The sequence below is a fragment of the Platalea leucorodia genome (genome assembly GCF_965183815.1).
Source record: "Platalea leucorodia genome assembly, chromosome: 3".
NCBI classification, from domain to species: domain Eukaryota; kingdom Metazoa; phylum Chordata; class Aves; order Pelecaniformes; family Threskiornithidae; genus Platalea; species Platalea leucorodia.
The window spans coordinates 59,753-73,310 of record NC_138825.1 but is presented as its reverse complement, the minus strand read 5'-3'; the positions used below and the strand labels follow the sequence as shown (position 1 = coordinate 73,310).

General features: G+C 45.0%; 1 protein-coding gene across 11 annotated transcripts in view; it reads left to right on the top strand.

Moving 5' to 3' along the window:
- Positions 1–10,442, top strand: part of RIN2 (Ras and Rab interactor 2) — a 280,543-nt gene extending 270,101 nt beyond the window's left edge. For 5 of the 11 annotated variants that reach the window (XM_082307216.1, XM_082307217.1, XM_082307219.1 and 2 more), the window contains 4 exons: positions 438–743; positions 2,862–2,993; positions 5,143–5,306; positions 8,431–10,436. In XM_082307216.1, the coding sequence (XP_082163342.1) occupies positions 438–743; positions 2,862–2,993; positions 5,143–5,306; positions 8,431–8,748 (920 nt within the window). In that variant the 3' untranslated portion in view covers positions 8,749–10,436. Of the gene's footprint in view, positions 1–437; positions 744–2,398; positions 2,592–2,861; positions 2,995–5,142; positions 5,307–8,430 lie in introns of those variants that run through there. The other 6 variants (XM_082307212.1, XM_082307208.1, XM_082307210.1 and 3 more) reach the window with 4 other exon arrangements.
- Positions 10,443–13,558: the final 3,116 nt, after the last annotated feature.

Here is a 13,558-nt window from a genome sequence, read left to right as displayed (position 1 = left end):
AACTATGCAAAAAGGATGGGCTTTCATGCCAAAGCAGACAAAAATTATGGTTGTGACTGTGTTGTGCTTTAAGTTTGGGAGTTAAAGGCTAAGCTCAAAGTAAAATAAAACTCGGAGACTTCTGGCCAACAAAAGAAAAAGTTAACTGGAGCCACAACTTGGTTTTATTTTTTTGACTTTTTTGTTGTTGTTGTTGACAGTCTGTAGTCCATGGGGTTTTTTTGTATTTACCACATTGCCATAAATGAAAATGAAATACAGATTCTGCTCTGCCTTTTGTTTTCTTGTTAACAAACATCTGGAAACTCAGCTTGTATAATAAATAGGCCTTGGCAAGTAGGTTTTGCTCTGCAGTGTTTCTCTTGGGAATGGTTAATATTAATATTGGCTCTGCTCTAGAGGGGGAAGTCAGCTGGACTTGTATTTTCCCGTTGCAGATGTTGTCCTGGAGAAGGCCATGCATAAGTGCATTCTGAAGCCGTTGAAGGGCCACATTGAAGCGATGTTGAAAGAGTTTCATACCGCGGATGGTTCTTGGAAACAGCTAAAGGAAAACCTGCAGTTGGTGCGGCAGAGGAATCCTCAGGAACTGGGTGTGTTTGTTCCAACACCAGACTTTGTGGACGTTGAAAAGATTAAAGTCAAGTTCATGACCATGCAGAAAATGTATTCACCTGAAAAGAAAGTCATGCTGCTGCTGAGAGTTTGCAAATTGATTTACACTGTTATGGAGAATAACTCAGGTATGGTGCTTCTCGTGGTTCAAGTTCACTGATATTCCGAACCTGGGGTTGTCTTTTGGTGGAGGAGATCAGACCACCTGATTCTGCAGATACGTCTCCTTCTCCTGGAGCTCTCGTAGCATCTCCTTGCCCTTTTGAGAGGGATTCTTCATCTCCACTTCTTTCCTCATATCTCTGATGCATCTGGCAGCACAGCTTACAAATTCAGTGTGAAGCAGAGCTGGGAAGCACCTTAAAAAAAAACGGCTTTGCTTAACTGTAGGCTTTTGAAGTTGACTGTCAGAAAGGCTGTCCTGTGAGCCTTGAATGTGACACTAGTTCTAAATGACTATTTTTCTGGAAGTTGTAATAGGGGTAACACCCCGTATTTAGCTACAGTAATTCAGTAGCATGTATGCAGTATCACAACTGCAAGGCCCCTGTGTTAATGGGTGGAGGAAAGCAGCCTCTGATCCAGTATTTTTGGCTTGCTGTGCCTCAGTGTTCTCATTTGAACACTTTCTTTTATGTTTTTGGAACAGAAATAACATCTATTTCTGCACTGTAGCAAGAGTCCAAAAGCGATCTTGAAACGTAGATAATGAAATGGAACTACAGACCAGTGAGACCTGCCGAGTAGTCAGTGGCACAATTGAAATGCTGTGCTGGATGGTGCAAATTCATAGGTGCAACTCTGTTTGCCTGATGTCTTATCATACACTGCTGTGGCAGGTCACGAGCTAAGGTGAAGCAATGCTGGTGGTAGCGGGAGATTTTTTTTTTTCCCTAAGCAAGTATAAGCTGCTGCAGGTGGTTGGCAGTTTTCTTTCTAAGTGAGCCTTGAATGTGCAGCTGGGTCCAGTGCTGATCAAAACGCCTACTTTCTTTTAAGATTTGAGATGAATGGTGAAAGTTCATGGCTGCTAAAGACCCCCAGGCACTTGTGCAAGATTTAGGTCCGAGCTTCTGCCCAGCTTATTATTTCTGTGCAAAATCCTGCATTTTAAAATGGATATAGGAATCTTGGCCTGAAGTGCTGTAAACTCTTTTCTCCACGCTGTGTTACCACATTGAGTAAGGTATTTCCAACATGCAGAAGAAAAATATTGAGAGGCTGCTGCCGGTTAACTGTTGCACTGAGGGGCTTGGGCTAAGATGTGGGAAATGCTCCTTGGGTTGTCTTCTTTTGTCATGTGAAGTTCGTTTAAAAAAAAAAAAAAAAAAAAAAAGGCAGCTATTTGAGTATCTGCTTTGTCGTGTACTCACAGCCAGATAATAGTGTAATACCTGGAGGGCATGCCTTAGCTGGTGTAACTTTAGATATCAGCCCTTCAGTCATCCAGAGTTTCACTCAAGTTTAAGTTGGCTTCTGCTCTTGGTGGCTTTAAGTGACCGTCACACCAGTTCTGCAATGAACATGGTTTGGCCAGACCCAGAGATTTGGCCACGTAGCATTTTCTAAACAGAAAGTTTAAACGCAATAAAAGTGATAGGAGCACAGGCAGACCTAGGTACAGCATAGTCTCTGTGTGTTACCTGCATGCTGCCATTGCCAATGATGCTTCACCGGCTAGTTGGGAATGATGTGAGGCTTTGCTTACTGGTGTTTTTAACTATGCTCTGTCAAGGAAATGAGCTGAGTTTTCATATCAAATCTAATAGGCTTTTATATTCAGGCTTCTCTGCTGGGATTCAGACTCAGAAACTGGTATTTGTGGCTGGATCCTTCCAGAAAGTGGATGTCATCCCTGAACATATAGAGAAAATGTCTGTTCATCATCTCCTAGCCAGTGATAGAAGTGCAGGTGGAGGTCAGGCCAGACTGGCATGGCAGCCTTTTGTGAGCTGACCAGTTGAGCTGATGCCAAGGTGAGCCCAGTCTTTAAATTCCCTTGTATGCCTGAAGGTGTGCATCATCAGATTTGTGCTTGTTGGAAGTACAGGATGAAGCTGGTGTTGGTCTCCCGTCCAGCGAGTGTCAGATGAGGTTCTCTTTGCTGCACGTTGGTAACAGGAGGCTCTAGAGTAATAAAAACGTACTGGTCAGTGAAGGCAGCAAAATAATGCTTTCCTTTCCAACACTGAAACTGATAAAAGGGTGTGGTTTGTCTGTCACTCTCTGTGTTCCCTTCAATCCAGGGAGGCTGTACGGAGCTGATGACTTCTTGCCTGTGTTGACATATGTACTAGCCCAGTGTGATATGCTGGAGCTGGATACTGAAATTGAATATATGATGGAATTGCTGGATCCATCTTTGCTGCACGGAGAAGGTAATCTCTTTATTTATTTTTACTAGAATTGAGTGAAGGACTAGGGAAGGAAGATTCGTCCTCATAGCGCAGTTGCTGTTAACCTTATTTGAGTAGAAATCCTTTCAAAGGGAGTCCTAAAATCAGTGATGTCGGTAGTGTAACAAGAGAATCTTATAACTATTTCCACCTTAAAATAAGAGAAAGCTGGTTAGCTTGCAGAGTGCTGGCCTGAGCGACCTGGGAATCCACCAATGTATACTACCTTATGAGGCAATGCATTGTTTTCAGCCAAGAAGGGGGAGGCATCATGACTTAGCAAGCAAACACATACACTGTGCAGGTGCCAAATGTGTTTATCCTTCTGTGCCTGAAAATAACCTGCAAGTGTTTATAGGGCCACAGCACTCAGTTAAATTGTGAGACACGTAATGGGACTTGGGTTAGGTGCTTTATAAAAACTTCAGGGGGAATTATCTGCTGGGGAAGTGCTTTTGAGAATACTGCCACCCTTAATGAGCTTTGCTTCTTCCCAATATCGGCTTCTCACAAAGTATTTTTATGAGCCCTAGGAATATGTTTCCTAAGGCACTCTTGAGTGACGGCTGAAGTCCGCCAGAGGCAAGGAAATCTCCCTCCTTTCTGTTTTCATGGTGGTGTTTTTAACAAAGAGGTATTCTGCAAGCCCTTGGTAGGCCCCAGAATCTACCAGTTTATGAGGAAGTTTAAAGGTTCTCGTGACCAAGCTCAGCTGTGAGTTTAAGTATACGTGTGTGTTTCCCATTCCTGCTATCTCTTTGCTTGCTGAAATTGCTGTTATCCTCTTACATGCTGGTATGCTTGAGAGAACCGCGCCAGGATTCCTCCAGTTTGGCACCAGTCTGTTCCCTGCTTTGTGTACAGAGCATCCTCTAGTGCATTGTTCAGGAATCTTAGCATGGAAAATACTTGAGAAATGAAGCTGGAGATCATTAACATGCTTGAAAGGCAGAAACATTTACTGGACTATTAATTCATGTTGTTTTTAATGCAGCAAAAGAAGTCCGTCCATTGGCTAGCCCTGTCTTTGGCACCAGCTGAACTATACTGTGCAGGAAAAATTGTTTAGTGCTTTGGGGTTGCGCAGGTCAAATGTAATGTATTGTCCCATTTGTCTCATGGGCCTTGCATGTGTCTTATGTATTAAACTTGTTGCAAAGCTAAAGGCCAAGAGGATGCTATCAGTAATACAGAAAATACTACTGTGAGCGTAGAATGAGTCTCTGACTCCATGAATAGACTGTGCTGCCTCTTAATTGGACCCTCCCACTCAAATAGTTTACTTAAAAAAAAAAAGAGAGTGAGAGAAAGAAATGACAGCATGTCTTTTGTTTCTCCTGGTTGTTGAGGACTGTTAGCTCCTGTTGAGACTCCTTTTCCTTTGTGACTTGCAGCTTCTTTTGTACATTGGCAACTCTGTCCTGGCTTTAATTTGTTCTCCACTCATGTAATAAAGGTGAAGTATGGAAGACTGTACACATCACCTCCTGAACTAGTTGGACATTATGGGGAATGCTAAAAAGGTGACAAACACAGTCTTCCTTTTAAAAAGAAAAGCAAACTCTTTGGGATGCTTCCAGGGTACAAATCATACAGTCATTGCTTTCTTGCCACTAAGGGTGGTTGCTTTTAAGTTCCTGAACAGTGGTAGATTGTCTTTTACTTTGTTTAAACAGCTATGTTTATTTCATTCACCCTTGAAGCTCGGGAAGAAAACAAATCACTGTTCAGAAATTGTTTAGAAGAAAACTCCTGTTCCAACTTTGTAAAAACACTCAGGAGTAAAGGAGTGACGCCAGTCATTTAAGTAACCAGCTATCCCCAGCACTAGTGGACCCGGAGTTAGATACTATTGCACCACTTGATAATATGGAGCGCATGCAACCACTGCATGTCTCACAGCAGCTGAGAACACACTATCCAGTATTTTGCAAGCCAGTGAGCTGTTTTTCTTTATGTATAAATATTTTGGCAAAAGAGTTCAGGGACTTTCATACGTGTGTGTGTATATGTGTGTGTGTGTGTATATATATACATAAAAATTGTGTTTGTACTTCTGACTGTGACCAGTCGGAACTAGCGTAGTGTTTGTGAGCAGTCTGAGAAGTTCTTCCCTTGCTGTCCTGCACAGGAGGCTATTACTTGACAAGCGCTTATGGAGCACTTTCACTGATCAAGAACTTCCAGGAAGAGCAAGCTGCCCGACTGCTAAGTTCAGAAGCCAGAGATACTCTCCGGCAATGGCACAAGAGGAGGACGACTAACAGGACGATACCTTCAGTTGATGATTTTCAGGTAGAGCTTAGGGCTGAAGAAAACAGGGGATGATTGTTTTGTTGGAAATCCCTATTTGAGAGGTATGATTCATAACGATTCCCTTGGGGCCACAAGGTAAGCGGAGAGAAGCAGTGCTGAGAATATGGCTGGCAAATTTGCCTCTATTTCGAAGTCTTTGCACATTATAATAGAGTTTGGTTATGATGATTTAAAGAAAACACTAAACAATGGAGCCTTCCCACCCTCCCTTCTATTTAAGTCATGCAGAGCGAGGACAAACTGAATCATATCTTAGGTTCAGCTTCTTTGTATGCTTTACTGTTAAAAAAAGGCAAATCCAGATTTCCAGCGGTATAAATCAGCACGACTCCCCAGTAGCTAATGGTGGCATACAGCAGGTAATAGAGAGGAGAGGTGGGAGAAAAGCTTGCCTACAGTTTTAAAGCATAAGCAAGGAGTAGAGTTCTGTACTGTGGATGTCTTCATGTTTGTTTGTGTTTTTTCCCTCCATTTCTTACTGCTCTTTCAGAGTAGGGCAGTAACTTCAACTGAAGAATAACAAAACAGTTGGGATTACTTCGTCTTTCAAAACCAGGCCTTCGTGTCTTTCATATAGCATGCTGTTGATTGTTCAGTTGCATCAGTTTGTGGACTGAAGCCAGGAGGATGTTGGAATCGAGAAGGAAAGGATTTACTCCTTTGTGTTCACTCGTTTACAGTTCATACCACAGCGCAAAGTTGCCAGAGAGGCTAATGACAACCATCGATTAGTTATGATGTAGTTAAGAGCTTGAGAAATGAAGGTGCGGGGTCATCAGGAGATAATGAAGCCTTTCAGTTGCAGCTCCTTCTGCTTTATCAGTGTCCATGCAAACGACTACAGCACAACACTGAACAGGAAGGAGCTGGGAAAAGAAGCAGTCTTCCACAATTTGCCTCTCTTAGGAGGAGGAGAACTGATTAACAGAAATTCCAAACTATGGCCAGTGCACAAAGCTAGTCCATCTTACTGGGATCCATTTTATATTCTGCTTACCTGTAGTTAGGTATCAGATTCAAGTAGCTTCAGTCTTTGTTCTTTCTAGCAAAACACTATGCTGTTCATAGGAAAATTCATCACCTTGTATTTCTGCTGGATGACTAATTGACAGAAGATTCTTTCAGCAGGATCTTGTATTTCGTTTCCCCTTCTCTTCCTCAGCAAATGAACTTCAGCCAAGCTAATTGTAGAGCTGGATGCCATGCTGGATACAGGGGGGTGGGGGAAGACCTGGCACCGACCGGGTCCAGTGCTTCTCCTTCTGTTGTCTCTTTCTAAAGAGAGCCTCGAATCAGTGAGATCACACCACTTCCAGGCTACGCTTGGCACAAATTCAAGCATTTTGCTGCCTGCTCAGAATGCCAAGTTTTCCATCTCCTTTCTCCACGTCCTGCAGTCCTGAAGTGAAGCACCTTCCCTACAACCAACGTGTAACACAACTTTAGCTCAACTCATCTTTCCCACGTTGAACCAGGATGTGATCACTGCATTTCTGTGATGCAGTCTCACAGCCTTATCAGCTTTTGGGCCCTGGAAGGCCTTCATCCTCCCTCCCTCAAAAGGACGGAAAAGCAAAAAATCCCATATTTTGATGATGATTACATACAACTGTCTGATACTGCATAAATAATTTTGATACTTAGTGTATGAGTTACAGGCATTTGTACAAACTTCAGCCTTTCCTTGAAGCAATCCTGTCTGTCTAAAAGGACAGGCATTTAAAAACAGGACTTCTGTGTGTTAACTACATCAGAAAACAAAACCGTAGTGTGTTTTGCCTTATCTAGAGCTTATTTTTTTTTTAAATAATTTCTTCACGCTGGGTAACAAAAATAGATTAGTTCTATTCAGTCAGGTTCAGTCTCAATGGTTTAAATGCTGTTGCAAAGCTTCGGTGTTTAGTCTGCAAGCTATCAAAAAATACATTATTAAAGACAAGAGTGCTCTTTGGAACTTAAGTCATATGAAGATTCTTCTCAGTCTTAGCTTTTAACAGCTTGTTTTTATGAAATGTAAATTTTTACCATTGTGATTTAGCTTGCTTAATTTATTCAGCATACAAACCTAGGTACAGCTCAGTCAATAAACAGGTCTTTCTCACTGTCATTTTTTCCCACCTCCTTTAATTTTACTGCTTTCTAATTGCAGCTAATTTCTTTTTAAAAAAAAGCACCGTGGCAGCAGGCTGCTTTGTTCATGTGTCCAAAAGTTTTTTTTTGTCGTCCCCCCCCGCCCCAGGTTGTTGCTTTTTCTTTTACTTTTTAAATGCTTTTTGAAAGGTAGAACTGCATTTCGTCTTTGTAGGGCATATTTAGCATTTATCCATGTTATCAGAGTTGTGGGCATGTGACAATTGCAACAGAGAAAAAAGATGCAGCTTTTGCCTCAAGATCACATGGATTTACTGTAGTGTTGCAGAGTAAATTTCCTTTCTGCATCCCTCTAAGCCTTATTTAAAAAAAGAAAATGCTGTCACACGAAACTTGGTTACATCAGGCTCAGACACCAAATTGCCACTGGTTAACGCGATGAAAGTGTCCTGCGTGAGGACGGATTACCTTTTGCACGCTGCAGCGTAAGAGTGCAGACAGTTTATCGTGCCGTAGCTTGTGGATCAACGCCCTTGTGTGCCGCTGGCAGAGGCTGTTTTTTTCCTTCTGACTTAACATATTGCGTGAAGCTTCTGTTCTCTGGTATTGACCCAGCAGTGGCAGCAGCATCTCTCGGGCCTGCTGCCTCAGGCTTTCATTTTGCTTCACAGCATTGTGTTTCCTAGTAAGGCCAAACATCAAGTCCCATTGAAACCACTGGTGTTTTCCATGTGGCTTTAAGGGTGTATCTGTTCACTCTTAATTGCAGGGCTAGAATGTAAGCCAAGGAAAGGAGGATGTCGGCTTATGAATTTCTGTTACGCCCACCCCAAGCTTGCCCCAGTTTTACCGTGAACATTGCAATTCACAAGGCGGCCATAATGTACGGGAATCACCGATGTGTTTCACAACGAGAACAGGGAGAGGCTTGCTGTTTGTCGCTGACTCTTCAGTTTTCAGGGGATAAGTTTTGGTTTTTTGAGTTTCTGATGTCTGTTTTCTCGTTCTACAGAACTACCTTCGTGTCGCATTCCAGGAAGTTAACAGCGGATGTACAGGAAAGACCTTACTAGTGAGACCATATATCACTACTGAAGATGTATGTCAGCTTTGTGCTGAAAAGTTTAAAGTGGACAATCCAGAAGAATATAGCCTGTTTCTTTTTGTTGACGACACCTGGCAGCAACTGACAGAGGATACCTACCCTCAGAAAATTAAGGCAGAGTTGCACAGCCGTCCGCAACCCCAGGTCTTTCACTTTGTCTACAAGCGCATTAACAGTGATCCATATGGTGCCATTTTTCAAAACAACGATGACTCAGCTTCTTAAAACCAGCAACTCATCATTTAATTTCTGTTCCTTGTTAACTGTTGAAAACATCTTTGTTGGCTGCCTTCCTTAGGAGCTAAAGCAGGTCTTAAACCATAAAGCCTAATAAAACATGCGCAGACACTTCTAGCATAGCTTACAAAAACCCAAGTAAACCATGCACGTGGCCAGTTATGCGGAATATTCCACCAGCGTGTTTGAGTAAACAGTCCATGAGGCTGAATTTCTTGTACCACAGACTCTTTTGAAGCATATTATACTGTGGCCCTTTGCGGGTCTTTTGCTGTAGTGTGCAAAAATCTATTTTCTTACACTGATCCTTTAGCCAAATGTCGTTCTGATTTAAATAGATGTACGCTAGAGAAGTATTTCAGTAAACTGGCTGGTATGAGCTGAGTTTCACCAGCATGATTTTGACAAGACTGTCCGATGCAGGGCATCAGTTAACTCATAATTACCTGGATGATTGCATCCTTTCCTAATTTTTTTTAATTGCAGAAAATCGCCATGTTTTTATATATATATATATATATATATCATAGAAATTTTATAGCAGTTGCAGGTAAACTGTCAGGGTTGTTTTTTTAAATATTTTTTTAACTATAAAGTATTCTATAATTATGCATGCGATTTTAACATTTAATATACAAGAATAAATCTCTTGCTGGTTTTAGAGTATTGCATTAAAAGTCTCTGGTTTCTCTTCTTTTCCTGTTACAGGGGAGTTTTTATGAAACTTCTGTTATCTGTCAGAAGATTGTAACATTGGCACTGGCGATTTCAGTGCCTTTATCTGAACTTGATGTACTGTTATCTGGATTATTGTTTATATGCATTGTTTTAGACAGAACTAGGGGGTTGGAAGAGTAAATTGAAAGAAAAGGATGTAGAGGAGGGGCAGAGAAAGAATGCAGAGAACCTAATTTAGGATTAAAATATGTTAGTCTGCTGGTTCAGGCTCCTTGCAGAAAATAAGCGGAGGGGGTTGGTAAGGAACTTTCATGTAAGCAGTATTGTAGATTTGCAGAGGGATCTGACAGCACCTATCCCAGATACCATTTGTGTTAGCAGAGGATTAAATATATCAGTAAGGTGGAGGAGAACACTAACTATTTTGTATAGTCTGTCACCAACATCAAAATGTGTCTTGGACTGAAGAATGTGTTGTAGCATTTCATGGTTCTAAGTTACTCAGTAGGCGAGATGTGAAAGTCAGTCCTACATATGCAATGGTATTACGTGTGTGTGTCCTATAGATTTGTCCAAGATAGCCGATGCCATGGGTGACGCTCTGGACCCTACTTAAGTCAATTAGGGCTACTCTCTAGAGGGACATGGGGCTCTCCCCAAGTCTAGTGTGAGCAGTGTAACGTAAGGCAGATGATTACAAAAATGTCATGAGCAGCATGTGTATTGTACAGACAGAGATCTGTAGCATTTTTGTCAGTTTGCCATGTATCTGAAACCCCTGGCACATGTTTGTATTTCATTTTGTAAATGGTGAGTTTTGCACATAATAATACATTGTAATACTGAACTATAATTTGGGATGTTGTGTGCTGTGGTTTTTGGGGTGTGTGTTTGTTTGCTTGTTTTAAGAAATGGTTCACACTTGAATGTTTTGTGTATTGGTAGACTGATGCTGCTGCTTTTCATACTGCTCGGCCCACTTTAAACTCTTTGCAAAGGAAGGATGCAATAACATTATTATCTAGTTAATGTGCTTGACCTGAACAGTCAGTAGAAGAAGCGGGCAGGTATCTTGACTGCTGAACCATTTCTTGTGAAGTTAAGACTGACACAAAGAAAATTCCACTATTTTCATATGATGGCGGCTCTGCTTGGGGAGGGAAGGACTGGGGCAGAGAGACAAAGTATTAAGAAATTCAGAATTTCAGGCGTGAAATGAAGAAAAGCAAAGAGTGCAAAAAGGGAAACGCGTGCCCAGACCACCTCAAGATGATTCCGCTGCCTGTTCTTGTGCAATTGTTTCTCTTGAAAATTAGAACATTTTATTCACTGTGCTGTGCAAAACACTTCTCACTTCTCATAGTGCCAGGAAACAGATGATACAAAAACTTTGGAAGGAATTTGGACTTGTAAAAATAAGCTATTCAGTCTTCTTCAATGTGAGGTGTTGGATGTTACGAAATACTGAAAAGCAAGAAAAAGCTTATAGTTGAGGTGGTCTCTATTTATTACTCCCTTTTTTTTGAAATAGAGAAGTAACAGGAAAGGCTAAAGGAAATAAAGCTGAAGGTAATAAATCCCTAAATTGTACTAACAAAAGAGACTTAACAGAAAAGTTAACACTACATTTGGGGATTTTTTGAATTCGCAAAAAGTACATACTGCAAAATCCTAAAATGCCACCTGCAGCAGCTTAAATCAAATCTAACTTCTTGTCATTTCCCCGTGTTGTTTTTCTTATTTTTCACGTTAAAGGCTGTCATCCTTCCTTGCAGTCTCAGCCTTCCAGGGAGGTCTTATATTAAACGGATCATTCTTTCTCTGCTGGAGTTGCAGTGTTATCCCAAAATCAGGGTTCTTCACCTGGTGTGCAAAGAGCCGAATAACACATGGTCAAGATACTTGTGCTTTCCACGGCTGCGCAGAGATGGGTGCTAGGTGGTAGCTCCACAAAGCTGGCACACCTTGGCTGCACACGGTTAACACTTACGCGTTCCGAGCAAGTTACCAGTGCTTTCACCGTTACACTTTGGTCACTCGTTCCCGTTGGTTCTGGCGATGCTTCGTCTCCACTTGAAGTTAGTGTCCTCCCTTCTTACTGCGCATGGTCCCTGAGGAAGGGGCTTTGCTGGTAGGGGCCTTCCCTTACCTGAGGGTGGGTTTTTTACTATGCTCGTTAGGAGAGTTTACTCATAGTTCAAGTGATTCTCCTTGGTCTTACCAGCGGTTTTGTTCCCTTTGCGCTTATCTTGATATTTTCTAGTCTGGGGGAGCTATGTTGCCATCCTCTTCCTTCTCCCAGGGCCGTGTCTTGTTAACTATCTACCATGGTATCCCTTCTTTTGTTTCTCGCGGCATCGCAAACCGGGTGAGGATTCGGTACCGGGGTGGGGGGAGGCCATTTCTGTAATTCCAGAAAACCTAGGAGTGCACAAAGCCTGCTGTGCGTAAACTGGCAGATAGATTAGCCTGAATTTAAAAAAAAAAAAAAAAAAAAAAAAAAAGTTACTGTGCTGCTCTCATGGCTCTTGCCAGGATTGCAGAGATGCAGGCGGGGGGTAAGGGAAAGGGACCCAAATCAAGCTGCTGAAGCAGAGAGAAGGCTCTGTCTTGCGGAAAGCGCTGTTTGTGAGAGAGTCTGCCTGAGACCGCCCCTCCTCGACGGGAAGAAGAAGCCGAGGGGACCCGGGTCGCAGCCTCTGCTGCCGGCGGCCGCTCTCGGGGGCTGCGCGTCCCGGGGCTGCCGCCGGCCGCTGCCCGACCTCCCCCTGCCCGCCGCGGCCGGCTGCGAGCGCCTCCCGCCGGCCCGGCCCCGCCGCAGCCGGGCTCAGCCTTCCCCGGCGGCCGCAGCCCCTCCGCGGCCTGGGCCCGCGGCGCTCCCCGCCGCCTCTCCGTGGCGGCAGGGGCCCGCGGGCGGCGGGAGCGCCTCCGGCGCGGCGGTGCCGGGGCCCGCGGGAGCCGCAGCAGCCGCAGCAGCAGCGAGGACGCCTCGGGCCGTCGCCTGTGCCGCCTCTTCCGCTGCCACGGCGCGGCCGCGCCGGCCGCTCCCCTCCTCCCCCCTCTTCCCCTCCGCGCCCCCGAGCCCCTGCTCGGGAGGAGGCCGCTGACGGAGGCCGTATCCTTCCCGCTGCCGCCGGCCGGGAGGAGGCGCGGGGCCCAGGGCGGGCAGCGGCAGCCCCGGCGGGGCAGCGTGCTCCCTACCCCGGCGCCCGGGCGGGGGCTGCCCGCCCGCCTGCGGCTCCCGGGCCGCTGGCGCCAGTCTCGCTGTGGCCGGGGCGCCCGGCGGGCAGCTGAGGGGCTCCGTGCGCCGCTGGCGCCGCCTCGCTGCCCGGCCTCCCGCGGGGCTCACAACGCAGGAGCGTTTCTCGCTCCTCGCCTTCTCTACGGGCGCTGGGCCGGGCTGGTCGCCGTGGCTGTCGGTGTGACGCTCCCGGCGCCGCCGGCTCCTGGCCGTGGTGGCGCCCGCCCGCGGTTTCCACAGGTGAACGTATGGGCTTTCCGTAGCCCCGGGACCGAGTCCCCGACAGCTCGCAGGCTGTCGGCCACCGGTGAGTGAAAGCGCTGGGCTGGGGTTTTGCGTTGTCCTGGAAGGGAAGGCGCTGGGTCCGGGTGTCAGTTGCTTATTTGCTGTGCAATGTTCGCGTTGGTCAGAAATCATTCACAGCAGAACTGCTGGTTTGTTAATTCCTTTGCAAGGGGGAGGGCAGGATAACGGTCTTTGCAGGGACCTGGGAAATAAAGTATTTAACATCGTAAAGCTTAAAGCATTTGCTGTACAGAGGGTTTCTGCGTACCTGCTACGTCAGTCGCTTATTAGCGGTGGCTGATGTTGATAAACCTTCGGCTGGGGCTGCACGGCTGGAAGGCGCGTCCCCTGGGTGGTGGAGAGGGGATCCCTCTCTGGAGGGTGCACCGGATAAAACTGAAGAAGGTGCCGTGAACCAACACAGCCTAAGGGAAGGCCACCCTGGCAGAAAAACCACTGGCCCTCCAAGTCATGGGGGTTGGGCAGGAGGCCAACTACCTCCTCCCGGAAAAAAAAAAAAAAAAAAAAAGTTGCAGAAACAACGAGCATCAGAAATGATGGAGAAAATCGGTAACGAAGTGAGGAGGAGGAGAT